This window comes from Sphaeramia orbicularis, chromosome 4 (genome assembly GCF_902148855.1).
Source record: "Sphaeramia orbicularis chromosome 4, fSphaOr1.1, whole genome shotgun sequence".
NCBI classification, from domain to species: Eukaryota; Metazoa; Chordata; class Actinopteri; order Kurtiformes; family Apogonidae; genus Sphaeramia; species Sphaeramia orbicularis.
The window spans coordinates 42,765,021-42,784,513 of NC_043960.1; the positions used below are offsets into that span (position 1 = coordinate 42,765,021).

Genomic DNA, 19,493 nt, shown 5'->3' on the forward strand with positions numbered 1-19,493 from the left:
CAGCAACTTTTCTCATTCTTTGTTCGTTAGCATCTTCACTGACTAATCAAAAAGCTGTTAAGCTGATAAGCTATTTTGTAAGAATGATTGTTTTTAGTCTAACAACAAAAATCCAGCCCAGCACAAATTGAATGACATGAGGAAAACGGATGATGCTGACTCCATGTTTTAAAATCTGAACGTAAATCTAAATGTTCTGTTTTTTCTAATTTCCATTGTTACGATGGATGGATGGATGGATGGATGGATGGATGGATGGGTGGATGGATGGATGGATGGATGGATGGATGGATGGATGGATGGATGGATGGATGGATGGATGGATAGATAGATAGATAGATAGATAGATAGATAGATAGATAGATAGATAGATAGATAGATAGATAGATAGATAGATAGATAGATAGATAGATAGATAGATAGATAGATAGATAGATAGATAGATAGATAGATAGGACGGACGGACGGACAGATAGATAGACTCTTTAAATACCTTTAAACATTTCACAGGCTTTTATGAAAGAATCCCATTGATACTTTTAACATCTCTAGGTCAGTGTTCGTTACTGGTATCACTGGTATGATCTCACTACCCCAACTTTATTTACCTTTTATACAGTTATGTTCCTAGTCCAATTAGGTTCATACTGTCAACTAGAACTTTTAAGATTTCTTTTTTTTTTGTCACAGATGGAAAAAAATAAGTTAATTCTTTTAAATTCCTTTTATGTACAGGGTGGGGAAGCAGAATTTACAATGAACATTTTGTTTTTTCTCAGCAGGCACTACGTCAATTGTTTTGAAACCAAACATATATTGATGTCATAATCATACCTAACACTATTATCCATACCTTTTCAGAAACTTTTGCCCATATGAGTAATCAGGAAAGCAAACGTCAGAGTGTGTGATTTGCTGAATGCACTCGTCACACCAAAGGAGATTTCAAAAATAGTTGGAGTGTCCATAAAGACCATTTATAATGGAAAGAAGAGAATGACTATGAGCAAAACTATTACGAGAAAGTCTGGAAGATACTATTAAAGAAGAATGGGAGAAGTTGTCACCCCAATATTTGAGGAACACTTGCACAAGTTTCAGGAAGCGTGTGAAGGCAGTTATTGAGAAAGGAGGACACATAGAATAAAAACATTTTCTATTACGTCAATTTTCTTGTGGCAAATAAATTCTCATGACTTTCAATAAACTAATTGGTCATACACTGTCTTTCAATCCCTGCCTCAAAATATTGTAAATTTTGCTTCCCCACCCTGTATTTAGTGTTTTTCATGTCAAATCATTGCTGCCGTTTTTATTAGGACTTCCAAGGAGAAAGGATCACGTATCCTGACAGAACTTTCAGGATAAATAAACCTCCAGGTTTTTCATGAAAGTATAAACCTCTTTTTGCTTTCAGTGTTTTCCTCTTTCTAAAACTGCTTTTCAACAAAATCAATATGAAACTATTTGATGTTTCAGCTTGTCTATGGAAAGTTTTACCAGTTTTTAACCAGTCAAATGTGGCAGGAGTTCTCTGCTGCTAAACTTAATGCTCAAATAAGCCACCAGAGAGAAAAAAGAAAGAATGCAACACCTTTATACACAACATTAAAAACACACTGAAGTTTAGACTTTATTACAGACCTTAGTGCACTGGAGAAACATACACACTCCTGGGGCATTCACTGACATTTTCTCAGTGTCACACAGATCAAATATGTAATATATACAAAACATACGGTTTAAACTCAGAATGCCGATTCATTTAAAAACCTTATGACAAGCAGGGATCCAACTGTTTTTAAAATATATGTGACTCTTGACAAAACCAAACAGGCATCTTCTTCACTGATCAAATAACAGAAGAATCATTTAAGAAGAAGCTGTCAAGATGTTCCAGAAACAGTGTGGGATACAGTGAGGACAAAGGTAGTGTCAGAGGTCCATGAACCTGTGGTGTTTCTAATATTTCAGTGTACAACAGAGCGCTGAAGTGCCTCCACCACAGGCCAACCTGCAGATACAAACCTCCTTACACAGTCATGTTGCAAATACACAAGAAGGACTGAGTGAGAGACACTGGAAAGATCACCACATCAACAAAATGAAAAACATGGAAGGGAATCCAGAAAAAAGGGTCTCCATTAAAATGAAGTAAATTCTGTGGGTTTTTGTTTGTTTTTCTTTTTAAATGTACAAAATCAAAAATGGCCACATCCTCTCTGATGTGACCTCAAAGTCCCGATGTTGTCTTCAAATAAAAGACATCAGTAGCGTCGACCAAAGGCTCCACCCTGCAGCCCGCTGCCCTGCATCAGCTGGTTCTGCCTGTTCAGAGCTCCAGACAGAGACTGAGATGTTCCTGTGTTCATGTAGCCCCCTCTGCTGGTGACACAAAACAACACAAAACGGAGAGTGGTTTTAACTGAGCTAATGTCTGTCAACTATGTCAGAAAAAAACCTTTTAACATCAACTTTACAAAGGCAATGTGACATTCACTGCTCACCTTGCCATTCCACCACGAGCCATGTGACTCTGGCCTGGAATTGCTCCATCCCGACCTGAAAAAGAAAAGAAAAACAAGGGTTTTTACCAGGATTTCTTGAAGCAGTCACTACAGCCAATGGTACAGTGAAATATCAGTATCCATACTTTGCCAGGGTCTGTCTCCGTCCATCTTCCGACCAGAGTCCCAATCTCGACCCCCTTCCCTGGAAAATGAAAAGGTTTTTTTCTTTAGGGGGTACTTTCAGACATGTTCTGTGCTTGTGTTCCTTTTAAACAGTCCTTAACCTGATGGCTGTGTCGACTCAGTGTGTTACTAACCTGGGATTCATACGTTTGTCATAGCCTCCGCCCCAGGAGTCTCGACCATCCCTGCCATGTCGGTCTGATCTGTCTGAGAAATGCTGCAAAAAGAATCACAGGATGTTAAAACTTGCATCCCATACATTAAAGCTGCCTTAGATGCAGATTAAATATCAAAATGACAAAAAAAACATACCAGATACATTTAGAAGATGAAAACTTGTCTCTTACCTGACTATCTCGGTCTCCTCCTCCCATGCCCCGAGAGTTGTCCCGCCTGTCCATCATCATGTCGTCTTGGTAACGGCCCCGGTCTCTTTGGTCAAAGTCCTGATAACGTTCCTGTCGACCAAAGTCTGAGCGGCCGTAGCGGTCATCCATAGCCATGCGCTTCTCAGCCCAATCATCTTTCCTAAGGAAGAAAGAGGTCACAAGCTGGAATAAAGTCCTTTCTCTGAACTACTCTGTTATTTTGTCACATTTTATTAAGAATAACAGGCAAATAAACCTACTGAAGTAGGATTACTTTACCAGCACCCCCACCCGGTTGCTCAACACTTTGACCCTCCTGCTCACTGATACCCCACCAACCCAGGGATTCATTTTGAGTCTTAACTTTCAATCTTCAAAAACTTTTCCAAAATTTGTAAAAAAAAAAAATTCCAAAAAGGAAATTCAGCCATCACACTGTGCACTGCACTTCTCCTTGTGGTAAAGACCACGTGTCAAATTTGAAAAGCATCAGGTGAATAGTGTCCAAGAAATGGGAAGGACAGAATTCATGGTATATCTACATACCCCATAAAGATTAAACTTGTCATCAAATACGACTTAATTTTCTACCTGTTGTCTATGTCGTAAGGTCTCTTAACAGGGCGTCGCTCCTGTTCAAAGCGTAACTGTTCCTGCTGCCGCCGCAGCTCCTCGCGTTCCCTGAGGATCCTTTCCTGCTCGCGCCGCCGCTCATACTCAATGCGTAGTCTTTCACGCTCTAGGAACTGACGCTCCATACGGTCTGCATCAAGGCGCTGCTTCTCAGCCTGAGAATAAAGGGTTCAGTTTCATTATGACTGAACATATGGTCCCTGCTGGAGCACAACAACTTAAAATTCAACTGTTCTGTTAATCACACTCAGTTATCTGTGACCATGATGTGACATGATGTACCTCCACCCAGTGTCTCTTTCGCATCAAGTGCTTCCTCTCCTCTCTCTCTCGGAACAGACGGATTCGCTCGCGCTCACGGTCTGGCCGGTTGTCACGATCACGATCCCGGTCACTGAAAGATTGAAGACCAGTCTCTATTAAGTGCAAATGTTTAAAAAATATATACACATTACGTATTAAACTGAAGGGTAAACTAAATACAGAGTAACAAAAAACACTCAAGAATCATGCTCATCCATCTGCTCTATGGATTCTTTTGTGTTAAAATCCTTTAAACAGTGGTTCACATCCACAGATGACTAACCTAAATACTGAAAATCAATCCTAATTCCAGTTGTTTTACTAAACCTGCCAGTGTTATGGGTATAGAGTATGGTCCTTACGTGTATCTGCGTCTCTCCACCTCTCTGATCTCCCTCTCTCGTTGTCGTTGCCTCTCCCTTTCTCTCTGCTCCTTAATCTGGTCGAATGACAGGATGTCTTTCTTCTCTTTGCTTGATGACTTGCGATCACGACTCTTTGTGCTCTAGATAAACAAGAGAAAAATTGTCGCCAAAGTGAGATTACTGCAGCTTAGATTTAAACAGAAGGATACACACAGCAGCAAGTACAGGAATCAGCCATACCATTCTGACCACTAATGGGAAACAGTGTTTATTATTTCGTTACAATGGTACCTGTCAGTCGGAGGGATATATTAGACAGCAAGTGAACATTTAACTTGACATCGATGTGTTGGACGCAGAAAAATAGACAAGAGTAAGAATCTGAGCAATGATGATGACTGGGTCAACACATCTAAAAACTGCAGGTCTTGGGTCCCGAGTTTCCACTGGTTGGTCTTCAGAGGGACAACCAGACCTCAATCCAAACAAGGATGATTGGGAATAAAGTATTATTACCACCTACCTCCTGTTATGTAGGTCCACTTTGAGACCTAGATAAGACTCAGACAACCCCTGCAGGTTTAATGTGGTAACTGGCACCAAGACATTCTTTAAAGGTGTCATATTTTGCTAAACCCACTTTTATTAGTCTTTGGTACATTTATTTATGTATTTGGACCCTAACAGTTCAAACAGTTTGAGTTTGAACCCTCCAGGTGCTGCACAACTATCTTTATATTCATTCCGGCAAATTCGAGTGGATTTCAACAACCCGTTTTAATTCCTTCCTAATTTGTTACATTTTATAACTAGTTACGTCGCAACATTTGAACATATAAGGTCAAGACTTCCAGTGAACATTTCTCCCAGTATAGTATAAGTATAACAAGTAGTGAGTATGACATAATTGTTTATCAGCAGCAGCGGCTGTAGTCCATACTGAAAATATGTCCAAACTTCGAGCCTATTACCTAAAATGTTCAGTTGTTGGTTGTATTAACAAACACAAGTGGCTGAACGGGACAGAGCGTACAGTCAACAACCTGGAGGGGGATAGGTATGAAGTGGCTCATTTGCATTTAAAGGGCCAGCACTCAAAACAACCTTTTCTCGTGTCATTACTCAGAAATAGGGTTGAAGATGGACCTGTGGAGTTGAATTAATAAAGAATTCAGACCCAAGCATAGCATTTACAGTTTGTGTAGACCACAGGGAAATGTTTTAAAATGCAAACTTCAATTTAAAAAAGCAAAATATCACTCCTTTAAATCCAGTAAGTTGTGGGGGGCCTCCATGAACTGTAGTAGTTTGTAAAGAAAATCTTACAGATACCTGAGTGTTTCCTTATACCACTCTTTTTAGGTACAAACCCCTGACCCCTGAGGAAATGCTGTGTTATTGAAAAACCCAGCACTGTATACTGTGTATATAATGTAACTTTAGACCTAAATACATTCAGGCTGAATCTACATTAATTTAGACATATTTATTCTGCTTATATGTGCAAGTTTTAGTACAAGTATTTATGTTTCATTAAATCTCAAAGACGCAATTTGATGAAATTAATGTACTTTTTACTATACATAGAGCAGTTGTTGTGAGTTGTATTTCTGATATATTGTTAAGAACCATGGGTCAAAACAATGTCTTCCTTTAACTAGTAAAGGCAGAGGTCCATCCTCCAGAGTCGAGGTCTGCTCCAGGTTTGCCTGTTAAAAGGAAGTTTTTCCTCGCCACTGTCACCAAGTGTTTGCTTTTTAAGACCTGTTTAAGGCTACTTACAATAGAATTGAATGCCCATTTCAAAGTCTATTTTGTGGCCATTCTGGCAAAAAACTGTAACTCCTAGAATTTAGGAAAATATATTTATTTACTCCAACGCCTTGATTCCCACTGTTCAGAGTCATTTCTCACCAGGGGCTGCAAGTTATTGGTTCCTAATTTTAATACAAAATGTCGGGTTGGAGCAGGTGGAACTAACGCTACTTTCTTTGCAGCTTGGGCATTTCCCAGACACATGTAAACACAATAGAGTGAACACATTTATGGCAACATAACTTAAGATCTATCATATCAAATGCAATACCTTTTAAAGACTTTTTAAGGCATTAAATGCAGATTTGTAAATTCAAGACTTTTAAGGCTTTTTAAGATCCCACGGGAACCCTGGTCTAAGTTGAAAACTTAAAAAATACACTTAAAAAATCCCAGAATTTAAATTCAGCCATCAAACTGTGCACTATACCTCTCCTGGTGAAAAAGAATGTGAAATTTGAAAAGAATCAGGTGTATGGTGTCTGAGAAATGGAATGGACACATCTTGGACGTACAGATGGAATTCCTGATATATCCATAGACCCCCGCCCTCTGGGGTGGGCAGGGGTATAACAACTGACTGACTGATTAAAGATGCTCTTTAATCAGTCAGCACAAGTTAGCACAAACACAAGTTAGCACAAACACAGTTTGGTTGTTCTCCAAGTCATTCATAACCTCATGCTGCCCATTTTACTACTTCCAACATAACTACTACTAAATGTTTACTTGCTTTGTAATACTTCTCACCCTGTGTAATGAAATAATCAACACTGTTCCATCTCCACCCTTAAGTGATCATAATGTTATGGCTGATTGGTTTATGGGAACATCATGTAGAAAAACTAACACCGCAGTTAGAATGGCGATTACTTACTCGTTCTTTGCTTTTAGTTTTGACACTGATCACAGGCTCTCCTTTGGACTTGTCCATAACAACAGTCCTCTCATTTCGCCCTGTTGAAAACACAAGAAATGAAGCACATATTACAAAAGGTCCTTGTGGTGAGCAGATACATAAACCTTCAGTGTAGTTATTTCTTACCTTTGCCATCTTTTCCTTCTCCCTCAGATTTGTCATCCTTTCCATCAGACCTGCAGAACCATTGCAGTGACAGTTTATACATAGAATAGCTCACCAGGTCAAAGCTGGATAACATTAATACTACAGAATACGGTTACGTAGTCTTACTTGGACTCTGAGGAATGCCTCCTGTCACCTGACTTCTTGGTGTCATTCTTATCTGCTGGTTTCTTTCCTGCAGGTTCATTTTTAGCCTACAACATTCAAATACATTTCACAGACTTTATCACAAGGGTTTTCAACACAAACAGTCAAATCACTCCAGTTTATATGGGGGGTGCACACCCACCCGCTCAACAGAGATCATGCGACCATGTAGCTCAGTCCTGTGGAGGTGGCTGATGCACTTGGTGGCCTCTTCAGTGGACGACATGGTGACGAAGCCATAGCAGCGAGCTCCAGGGCTCTTGGCGTTTGTCACCACCTTAGCTCCAACAACCTGCCACAAACACAGAGGAAACCAAAGACAAAAGGTCAACATGGAGGAGGAACAACTCTAATCAGCCCCTTTTCCACAGCACATCTGTTCTGGGAATATTTGACCTTTATTCCAGAACAATGTCTGTGTAAACAAAATGGTGGATCATTTGATCCCACCTCTGTCACAGCTCTGTAACACCTCTGGAGGAGAGGTTAGCAACACTGCTATGCTCGGGGTATTTCTAACACGCAAGTTATACATCACTATACGCTGCACTGTGTCACTGGACAAGTCCAGTGACACAACAAGTCCAGTTGAACCTAGAACAACTTCCAATAAAAGCTCTAATTTGGATTTTTTTTTTTGGTAACGTGTAGTTTGTTAGAGAAGGCAACAGTTTTTGGTGGTTTGCCGCAGTCTAACCTTTCCATATTTGCTGAAGAGAGTCTTCAAATCAGTCGCTCTGGTTGTGGAGGAGAGACCACTGACCCACAGATTCCTGCTATTGCTCGCTGCAGCACCACCTCCAGCGGCTACAAACAAACACACACAGAATTTATTCATTAGCATTCAGCCACAATAATATGAATGGCCAGAAAAGAAAAAAAAACACACTTTTATACATGTTGAACATACATTCATACATTTTATTTTTGTTTTGAGTTAAATTGTTTACATTCTCAACTACAACCCCAATGATTCAAGTTTTCTAAATGTTAAAGCTAATTTTACTCATGCACATTGATGATGAACAGCCATTTTAATGTTATAACTTCTTAATGCAGTGTCAGAGTCATAATCACAGAACCAGAGACGAGGAGTGTGTTTTTTTCCATTGTTTTCAACATATTAGCTTTTCCATCATTGAACTGTACAATTTTTGCATCTTGTTACATTTTTGTTTGCTTCATTTTCATCTTGTTACATCCTTTATATCATTTCACCATTTCTTTCTTTCTTGTTTTTAGTCTTTTATAAAAAATACTTCAATTCATTTATTTTCCATAAACACTGGGTGAAGGCGAGGTTCACCCTGCCCTGTACGTCGCCACTTCATTACAAACATCCACAACGATTTGTGATTTTACAGTGACCAGTAAGCTGGGTTCCTACAGGTTTCTACATGTGAAATTTAAGACTTTTTAAGACCTTGTTAAGACTACTTTGAACTGAATTTAATGCCTATTTCATGGCCATACTGGCAAAAATTCGTAACTCCTAGAATTCATGAAAATGTATTTAGAGATTTCAGAAATTAACTATTACATAGATAGTGTACACAGAACTGAATGTTGTGTGATCATGTCTAAATGCAAAGCTGTAGTAATTGCAGGGTTCCTACACATTTGAAATTTCAAAATTCCATAGTTTTTCCAGACCCTAATTTCCAAATGTCTTGGTAAAAAAAATTCCAACCAGCCAACGATATTTGGGATTTATGAGCCTGTCATCAGAGAGCTTACAGCAAACCAATTTGAGTTCTGCCAACAATCATACAAGGCATGTTGACTAGCTCGCTCACAAACAGTGTGTGGACATCGTCTGTCCATCGAAGCAGCAGTGAAACTTGACGACACCTGGGCGGGCCTTAAAATGGGTTGGAGGAGGATAAGAGCAGGAGGCTGGGCATTCAACTTGTCAATCTGCACCAATGTTTACTGGGACGCGTAGCCTACTGTATGTGCTGTCACACAAACATTTTAGCTGCACTAGCAAGCACCTTAAAAAAAACAGACTGATCCATTTCTTTTTTTTTAGATATCCATAATCTTATGTTTTAGAAAACAGAACAGTAGTAACAGTCTTGTAAACATATTTTTCCATACATTTGTTTCCATTTTCCATACTTTTCCAGATCTGGAAATTTAGAAAAATCAAATTTTATACTTTTCCATACTTGTGTAGGAACCCTGTAACTGATTCCTAATTTCAATATATATTGTTGGTTTGGAACGGGTGGACCTGAGTAGACTACTGTTACTCTTTCTAGTTTGGACATTTAACAGACACATTTCAACACAATACAGTGAACAAGTTTATGGCAACATAACTTAAGACCCACCATATCAAATTTAATAATTTTTAAAGTCTTTAAGGTATTAAATCCAGATTTGTAAATTCAAGACTTAAGATTTTTTAAGACCCCGCAGAAACCCTGAGTAAGGTGCATTAATACAGTCACTGAGGACCTCCAGAGAAAAGCCTTTAAGGCTAGAGAATTCCTCATCTCAATTACCGAGAGTTTGAAAATCTTTATCATGACAACATTTTTGGCCGGTATGGTCCAGTCCTACTTCATATACTCACCCTTTTCATCTTTAGACTCCGTCTGCCCATCTTTTTCCTCAGAGCTAAAGACAAAGAAAAAAGAGCAATAAACATACAGCAGTGAGGACGCCTGGGGTCTCTCTGCAAACACTGTTATGTGTTCTACAATATGACAGAAAACTGACAGTGATCAACCCATCATGTACCGTAGTGTAGAGATTTAACAGTGAGTATATGAAATTTTACCGTATGACGACCCCAATAAATTACTCATTTATGGGTAAAAAGGCGGAATACATGGGTGGAAGAGATGACATATGAAAACAGACAAATGCAGAGAACGTTTTTTACCTCCAATAGAGCATCCAAATTTTTGCTAGCACAAAGGAGCCAATGCAACAGAGATAGCCATTTTGGGTTCTAGTAGACAGAAAACAACAAACCTCTTTTTCTGATCATCGCCCTCTACAGAAGAGGACTCTTTCAGTGTCGAGGAGGAATCCGCAGCGGCTTTCTCTTCTGGCTTCTCATCCTCCTCACCCTTGTTAGACCCCATTTCTGTATCAACAGTTTCACCCCCGGTGCCCTGTTCGCTTACACTAACAGCCTGCGAGCTTTTGTTTTCAGAGTCAAATGTCTCTTCTGGGGCATTCAGCGCGTCCCCAACATCTTTGGCGTCGGTCTCCGTGACCTCCCTGTCGCTCTCCACATCTCCAGGGGTGTCCCTGTCGCTTCTGGCACCAGTGTTGGACACATTTTCTTCCCCCCTCGCGGTGTCGGCTTGCTCTTCTTCAGGACACGTCTCATGGCTCCGTTGGTGATCTTCGTTAAGCGGCTCAGATAAACAAGACCCGGCTACTTTGTCATTTTCTACGGATTTAACAGGAATAAAATGGCACAGAGTTTAATCACTTCTGAAACACAGCAATGGTTAACGAGGAACTGGCAAGTCCTGGATTAGGAACGTCATGACCACTGGCCTGTGCTCTTAGAACTATGTATTAACACGAAGTAGACCCTAGAGAGAGACTGGAAGAGGACCCAAAGGCTGGGGGCCACAAAGCAACTAGAGGGGCTACTACTGTGGCTCATTTCACTCTGTTCACCTGATCCAAAGCACACACAAGAGATCAGCGCTGAAGAGAGCCACGACATCAGCAGACCATCTTCTTTCAGCCTTCAACTTTTTCTTCCAGTGTCCATTTGTGATGACCAAACTTCAAGTCCATTGGTTTCATATCCAGCTGCTTTCTCAGTCAGTGTCCTTAAAAATCTGTGACAGATGCTGATTCTTGATGGATCTTCTTTGTCTTGATCTTCACGTGGCAACCTAAAAACACTGCAATCACCTGCAACAGCTCAAACCTCCCCACCCAACCTTGAAATACATTGCTGACAATGGGCGTTAAACTTGTTAACCACTATTTTTTAGAATAGAGAAAAAAAAAAAAAAAAAAAAACATAAGTTGACCAACATATAATCTTTAAAATACAACAAAATGGTTAAGCAAATTCCCGCACAAAGCCAGCAATTTCCCTTTGGGCTTCCAGTCTCTCTACCTTGTTGAAATTAAACTAGTGTCTGCATTCCAAGCTCAACACTGCTAAAAAGACACCTCCACCTTCTTTTAACACATTTTTTACATTACCTGTGTCTTCATTTACATCATCCACATCTGGATCCTGAGCCTAAAACAGAAGATCAGGTTCTTACTGAATGTAAAAGGGGATATTACTTTTCTCACAGTTGTCTGAACAATAAAAAGTATGAACTATGAAGATACAGAAATGTTAGCAATACCATATTGACTGATGAGGAAGTCATATCTTCATCTTTATCTGCCATCTCTGACATCTGGTAAAAAAAAAAAAAAAAAAAAAAAAATCAAACATTTAACTACAGAAAAAAGACTTACCTTAGACAAGTAGAATATTTTTCTATCCAAATGCTCACCTCTGCACCTCTTGCTTCATTGTCAGTGTTGTAACGGTCTTCATTCAACAATTCATCATCGTCAATATGAAAATTGTCCGTCTCATCCTCCTCATCCTGAGCAGGTATTCCATTATCATGCTCCGTCTCATCCAGAATGTTCATGTTGAGGATGTCCATCTCCTGTATGTTCTCATCCGGAAGATCCTCCTGATGGACACAATTGCTTTTTAAACACTTACAACAATTCAACCCTGATATCCAAACAGTAGTGCTTAAAATGAGGCCTGAGATTATCCTACAGAGCTCACACTCACCATCTGTCCATCGTGGGAATCCTCCTCAATAGTGCTGTCCTCTGGCTCATCATTTTCTTGCCTTGTATCTACAGATAACATGATGTGGTTAGAGACAGTTCTGCTTTGGGTGTTTTACAGTTTGTCATCTTAAACTACATCCACACTAATATATTTGTGATTTAACTTCCTGAAAACACACTTTTAGAAATGCAGCTGAGCTTGTTTTAGTTCAAAACCTCCAGGGCCTTGTAGTAAGACAGACAGAGAAAAAAAACAAACTTAGAGACAGTGATGCAGTCACCTACATTCACTTGACTAAAGAGTCCCTACATATCTGTCCGATTCATCACACTCCTTTTATGCAACTCTTTCCTGAAGAAAACAAGACTTCCAGCCATTCAACTACGTACTGAATTACAGCTGATTCTTCAGCCTCGCCTGTGCTAACAACAGTTTTGCAGTTTAATTCTGTCTTTTATGATGATACAGCTACTGCTGACTATTCACAACATGTAAACTGATATATGAGCAATTTGACATGACTTCTGTATCTAGTGGCATTATCAGGTCCCAATCAAATGGACAGAGACTAAATCTGAAATTTGTGTAGACACAGATTTTCATTTTAAAATACTGCTGCAATATGAAACCAAATCAGAGCATATTTAGCCTAAGAGTTACCTTTTACTTAAAGGAATTATATTTAGCTTTTTTAAAAATGGAATTATGTCTTTTAAAATATTTCCCTGTGGTCTACATAAACTGTAAATGCTATGCTTGGGTCTGAATTCTTCATTAATTCACCTCCACAGGTCCTTCTTCAACCCTATTTCTGAGTGATTACACCAGAAAGGTTGTTTTGAGTGCTGGCCCTTTAAATTCAAATGAGCCACATCAAGCCCCACTCCCTCCAGGTTGTTGACTATGCTGCTCTGTCCCGTTCAGCCAACAACTCAACATCTTAGGTAATCGGATCGAAGTTTGACATATTTTCAGTATGGACTACAACCACTGCTGCTGATAAACAATTATGGCGTATTCAGAGAAATGTTCGCATGAAGTCTTGACCTTATATGTGCAAATGTTGCAACGCAACTAGATAAAGATGTAACAAATTAGGAAGGAATTGAAACAGGTTGTAGAAATCTGCTCGATTTTTGCCAAATGAATATAAAGATTGTTTTGCAGCATGTGGAAGGTTCAAATTCAAACTTTATGAACTATTAGGGTCCAAATACACAAATAAATGTACCAAGGACTAATAAAAGTGGGTTTAGCAAAATATGACCCCTTTAAGTTGGACAACTGAGCCACACTTCAAGTCTGAAATGTAACATGACAGGTATTAACTCTACTGTAGTTCTCTACAATCTCAGAGGTAATAAAATATCACTGTTTATGTTACACAGAGAATTGAAGACTGCAAGGTTTTCAAAAATCATTCGGACCCCTACTACTTGACACACACAAACAACACTAATTGAGGGAAATGAGTCAAAAGGCAGACCTTATCCCAGTGCTTTCCAACCTTTTTTGGCTCGTGACCCCATTTCAATATCACAAATTTCTGGTGACCCCAGACATTCAAAAAAGAGAGATTTTTTTTGATTAAATTAATTTTCTTTTTGATCATGTAAAAGTTTGCTATACTATGTTGCAAATAAACATTAATTTTAGATGACATTTAGTCTATATAATGTATATTATTATTGACGGAGGCAGAAAAGCCAGGTGTAGATTACTGCACAAAGTGAGAATTTTATTTTCCTTGGTCAGGATATGTACAGTCAGTCCAGCTTGGATTTACAAGGCTGACAATTAATACTGAACAAACAATAACTCAAAGTATGAATTACGAAAGAGCTGCAGCATCTTAAACCGACCACAATGAACATTTGAAAGATAAACAGTACCACAGTGCTTCAGTTTCAGCTCCACAGTATGTCATGTCTTATGTATTGTGATTGCCTCTCACAACTCACCATATATTTTTTATTGGTAAGTTTTTTGTTTTGTTTTGTTTTTCTCCCTGGGGGGGGGGGGGGGGGGGGGTCATTGAGTTGAAATTTCAGGTGACCCCATTTGAATTCCAGGCGACCCCACATGGGGTCCCAACCCCAAGGTTGAAAAACACTGCTTTATCCTAACATGTGGTTTTGAATGTTGCTATTGAAACTCAAACACAATTTGAAATTGACCTAACCAGTGAGCCTGTTGTTGTACTGCTGTTGATGTTAGTATAATTTACTGGTATTCTGAATCTTAGTGTTCGTCAAATGAATGAAGGTCTAGACACTGGCCATATTTAATTTCTCTCACATAATCCATTTTGTAATTTATTGGAAAAAGAATGCTCATGTGAGTGTGCCGAGTGGATAGTGTAAAAAAAGAAACGTCACTTCAGATTTCCCTGTTGGTCATGATGTGATACATGATGTTACTCTGACATTCACTGTGCCAGTTAGTGATGTGTGATACCAAGTACAATTCAGGTTGGTATCGGTGATAGTGATCAGATACCTTTACATCATACAAAAATTAAATGTGTTTGGAAAATCAAAAGAAAAGATTGCGTATTTTAATTTATAGCGTCAATAATAAATAAAGACATCAGACTACTCATTCTTATTGTTTTTATTCATGATGCATTATATACAAAAAACATGAAAAACTGTGTGTTAACTGACAGCACCTGAATATGTATATCTTAAAATGCTTGCCTGAACATTCAACATTCACACATTTCTGTTTGGTAAGATGTTGATCAGGGACGCCTGAAATTTTTTTTAAGCGTTCCTCAAATTTTCACTCATTCACAGGTTTTCGTTTAGGAACAACAGCATATTTATAGTTTTCCAGTTTTTTGCTTACAACCTCCCCTGCATTTGAAAAGATTCTCTCTGCAGGTAGAGAAGAACCAAATTTCCCAAGTATCTCACTGCAAGTCTGTTTAGGGCTGGGAAGGATTGTTCATGCTCTTACCACCAAAGCAGTGGATCCTGATCCTGATCTTGGGGAATTGATTTTCCTCTGATTACCACCCTATTTAACCAAGTACATCAGTAGCAGCTAACTGCTGATGTTGGCCAGGCAAAACCTGCATGTCAAATTCTGTCCATAGGTGTCCTTTTGTTGTACCTGAACCTGAGGGTGTAGGACTCTGGTTAAACTTTGAGCTACAAGACACTAAGGTAGATGTAGCAGAGGGTTCGGAGTTGGAGTGGGAGCTGACTGTCCTGTCTGACAGACTTTCTGAATTTCAGTGTGTAGACTTTATCATCATTAACTCAACAATGTATGTCTCAAAAACCAAGGTGTTTAAAGCTAACATCCAGAAATTTACTGGCAGCTAGGAAGTGAATGCTCTCAGTATGTCCGACACTGTACTGGCATTGCTGTGGCAGCTGTGTGACCAGGAAGCTGCCAAGATGTTCAAAGACTGTTACAGCCCTGTGAATGAGTAACACTGTGGAATGCTTTCAAAGCAGAAACATGTTTACAGGTGAAACCTCCAGTTCTCATGTTACTTCTTCCAAAGGCTGTAGTGCACTAATTGTTTGCTTGACGAGGGATAATTCATCCACATTTAATCACAATGCATTCCTCCCTAAAAGGTAGACTGCTAAGGGCACAGCTTCATTTTGCTCCCAGAGCCTCTCCAGCATGTGAAAGACTGTTCAGACAGGTATCTACTGACTGGATTAGCTTGTGTTCTGCCACTTTTAGCCATTGTTGAATATCCCTGAGCATCTCTCTGGTCTTTGTGCCATAATGAATAAAGGACATGATTGCATTGTATCCTTCTTGGACCTCCACCACTTCTGGCACAGCTTTTAGACTGACAACTAAGTTCACTGTATGTGCAAAATGAGGATACCTCCATCTAGCCTTGTGCACTGCAGCAACCACATCTGCATCATTGTCTGTTACAGCGGCACTAACATCTTCTCAGTTAGCCCCATTCTTCTGTGATTTGCTTAAGCTCATATTATGTGCTGTATGCTGCCCATGGAAAGTGTGAGTTTCCAAAACATGTTCCCCTGTCTCAGGCATCTTGTGAGTGTTGGTACTATTGAGGAATCATGAACAAACACTATAAAATACACAGGGCAAAACAAATGACACGGCTGGACTGTACTGAATGCTGAACCTTACTTAGGGTGTATTCACACCTGCCTTGTTTGGTCCGTTTAAAACGGACCAGAGTTCGTTTGCTCCCTTGGTTCGGACCTTTTGGGCTGGTGTGAATAAAAACCACCGAACTCTGTTCCGGACCAAACAAGCGAACCGAGACCCAGTTGAAGAGGTGGTCTCGGTGCGGTTCCATACGAACCCTGGCGCGGTTCGTTTGAGGTGTGAAAGCAGCCCGGACCCGATCAGACACAGTTGGGTTTTTTGTACCTAATGAGCTCCCATCGTGCGTCGAGCATTATGGACAACAGAGTTTTACCAGAGAAGCGCTCAGAGTGAGGATAGGCTACGGAGCTGAAAATGAGCCGTGGTCAAACTTGGAGCTCGAAGTGACACGCTGCCTTTTGGACATCTGGGCAGATGTGCATGTAACACAACTGCTAGAAAGGACACATAAAAACTCCGACGTTTTCAGCTTGTTCAGCGAGAGAATGATTAGGATGACGGTTAGATTTGTCTGTTGTGCTTGAAAAGAAAAAATAATAAACAACTTCATCACCCCCAGCAAACTTTACATGCGTTAAGGAATTCTGTCCCTGGCTAAACTGAACGGTGATATAGGATAGATACGCATAGGTAAGCAGTACGTAGCACTAATGCTTTTGGAGAACAGTCTTTTCATATACTAGCAGAATTCCAACTTCATACCTGTTACGTCTGTGTGAATCAGACCAACAGTCACAAAATGATGTGCACATGAGTGCTGTCCTCCATAGCCGTCTGGTTCCGTGTCTTCGTCATTGAGAAATGAATTCTACAATACTGTAAACCTGACGTTGCATCAAACGCTCTTGCTGCTCAAACACTTGTGCAAACGTCTATATCTGTAAAAACCGCTATGACAATAACAAAAACAGCAAAATGTCCATGATTCTGTCCTTTCACTTTGGACTGAGCGCTTTAATGGACACTGCTCATTTCTGTCCAATGGATGAATGACCTCAGCACACGTGGTTTTGTTTACAGATTTTGGTCCACTTACAAAAATGTACAGTGTGAATACGAACAACACCAAATTAAAAAAAAAAAAAAAAAATTTGGTCCGGACCAAAGCAAGTGAACTGTTGGACTTTCCTGGTGTGAATACACCCTTAGTTGCAGTTATGTAAACAAATTATTGTTTTTTGGATTTTATGTATTGTCTTTTCATCCTTTGTTGTACAGTGTCCTTGGGTTTCATGATAGGAGCTTACAAATAAAATGTAGTATTATTATTTTCATTATCATTATTATTATGTATGCAAACTCTAAAAACAGCCAACACAAAGGGGAAAGAAACTAATAGTTTGCATATACTTGGTGTTTTATACAGAATGCTGCATGACTCCAATTGAAATTGCCAGTAAAATGAGAGAAATGAGATAAATAATTTACAGATACAACGCTACTGTGTTTCCGTTGATCCGGATCCATGTGGTGTTTAAACAATACCTCGCTGCCATCCCACACACATCACACACTGCATTGTTGCAGTCTGTGGAGCCGAAACAGCTCCACACAACTGGGCTTGCGTTCAGACATCAATACAGACTGAACTGAGTGAACAGTTTACTGCAACGCTTACACATTTAAACAGCTGTATATCTCAAACGACATGCAGACAAAAAAGTTCCTACCAACTATAGGTACTTTCCACTGTGTCCTTGCTTGTAACAATCTAAACACCACAAATTACTAAAGTATCAACATTTTAAAATGAGAATCAGTTCCAGAACATAAATATCTGGTATCACAGGTCAGTATCAATCCTCACACCTCTACCTGCACACCGATCACTACATTATGCACACTAGGCGGCATTCACTGAGAGCATCCTAACAACAAGTGGGTTTCATTGGTACTGCTGAAACTCAAAATAAAGGTCGAACCCAGTTTGAAATAACCAATAAGCTTAGTGTTGTACTGTTGTGGATGTTGCTATATCTCACTTGTATTCCTGGATTTTCTTGAATAAATGAAGGTCACATTAGTCATATTTAACATCTCTCATATGATCTGTTTTGCTATTTATTGGAACATGAATGTTCATGTAAGCGTCCGCAGACTGAATATCAGAGTAACAAGGATCACATCACAGCCAGCAGAGGACAATGAAGTGACGGTTTTTAACACAATCCACCCCTGGTCAAGCTGTAAATTATAGTTTGCGCAACTTTTCCTAAATTACCTTTAGCGGCGCGTTTAGGTGTAGCTTTCTTTGGGGCTGACTCCGTATCGACAACAATCTCGTCAGGATTTCCTCCCTCTTCTTCGATTGCCTGTTTGTGGAGAATACGGAAAAATAACAAACTACATGTAGGTTTTGATAGACGGCATGACAAAAGGCACTGAAAACAGGCAGGAAAATGATCTGCCCCAATGCTATGAATCGGTGGCCAGCCGTAGCGTCAGTGTGTTTGCAGAAACAGCGACTAACACTTAACATTATTAGCACGTATGAGCTAACGCTACTTAGCTTCGTTAGCTAACGTAGTTAGCTTAAAGTTGGCATCAATGTAGCTGCTTTCACAAAACTCATTATAAGCTTCAAAGGTAAAGTATTTAGTTTGATTTAGAAAATGTAATTATAACACATCAGAATGGCAGGTGCTACTCAAGAGTACTAATAAAAATACCTTTTTCAGACGCTCAGACAGCACGCTCTTGACGCCTGTGGTGTCTAGGTTTCGTTTCTTCAGCTCGGCCTTCAGGTCGATGACTCTCAGCTCCGAGAGTTTGCGGACTTCTGCACCCTCCGGAACCTCAACCTCTGCTGGTGTGTCTGCCATAGCTATGGTCTACAATACCTCTGTAGTTTGAAATAGTCCTTACATGCACTTCGTATACTGATGCTGTAACATGCACAGATGCAGCTTGCAAAGCTAACGACACTGCAAAATGGAGATTGTAGGAAACAAGTGACGTCTATGCGCAGGCGCAGTATGGTCGCGTGAGCTATTGGCTAAAAATCGAGGATAGTTTGCACAAAATGTCCAAGTAAGATGTGATGGGCTGTAGGTGTGAGCTACACTGTGGACGCGCAGACCGACGGATAAAATACTGTTCTAATATTTTATGATTAAGGTATGCATTTCTTCCACGGAAAAGTTAAAACTATTTCCATAAACACTGAATACAAAC

General features: G+C 39.7%; 1 protein-coding gene across 4 annotated transcripts; it reads right to left on the minus strand.

The window, feature by feature from the left end:
* Nucleotides 1-1,606: 1,606 nt before the first annotated feature.
* safb (scaffold attachment factor B) lies at nucleotides 1,607-19,270 on the minus strand. Of its 4 annotated transcripts, none has more exons than XM_030132008.1 (21): nucleotides 18,989-19,270; nucleotides 18,541-18,631; nucleotides 12,201-12,268; nucleotides 11,905-12,093; nucleotides 11,752-11,805; nucleotides 11,600-11,639; nucleotides 10,394-10,820; nucleotides 9,990-10,033; nucleotides 8,106-8,215; nucleotides 7,551-7,700; nucleotides 7,370-7,455; nucleotides 7,223-7,272; nucleotides 7,055-7,134; nucleotides 4,360-4,502; nucleotides 3,977-4,088; nucleotides 3,653-3,849; nucleotides 3,041-3,221; nucleotides 2,828-2,910; nucleotides 2,654-2,712; nucleotides 2,508-2,562; nucleotides 1,607-2,385 (listed from the first exon to the last, which is right to left on the minus strand). In XM_030132008.1, exons 1-21 carry the CDS (start codon nucleotides 19,139-19,141, stop codon nucleotides 2,268-2,270), a joined length of 2,490 nt encoding a protein of 829 aa, XP_029987868.1. In that variant the 5' UTR covers nucleotides 19,142-19,270; the 3' UTR covers nucleotides 1,607-2,267. The 4 variants fall into 4 exon arrangements, with proteins under 4 accessions (XP_029987868.1, XP_029987867.1, XP_029987866.1 ...); XM_030132007.1 differs by having other exon boundaries at nucleotides 1,607-2,382; nucleotides 12,195-12,268; XM_030132006.1 differs by having other exon boundaries at nucleotides 12,195-12,268.
* Between the last annotated feature and the right edge of the window lie 223 nt (nucleotides 19,271-19,493).

Excerpts from the sequence above, each read along its gene's own strand:
- safb (XM_030132006.1), bottom strand. The coding sequence starts at position 19,141 with ATGGCAGACACACCAGCAGAGGTTGAGGTTCCGGAGGGTGCAGAAGTC. Across the intron at positions 11,806-11,904 it reads ATGAAGCAAGAGGTGCAGAG|ATGTCAGAGATGGCAGATAA; the intron begins GTGAGCATTTGG and ends TTTTTTTACCAG. Across the intron at positions 3,222-3,652 it reads CCTTACGACATAGACAACAG|GAAAGATGATTGGGCTGAGA; the intron begins GTAGAAAATTAA and ends TTTCTTCCTTAG.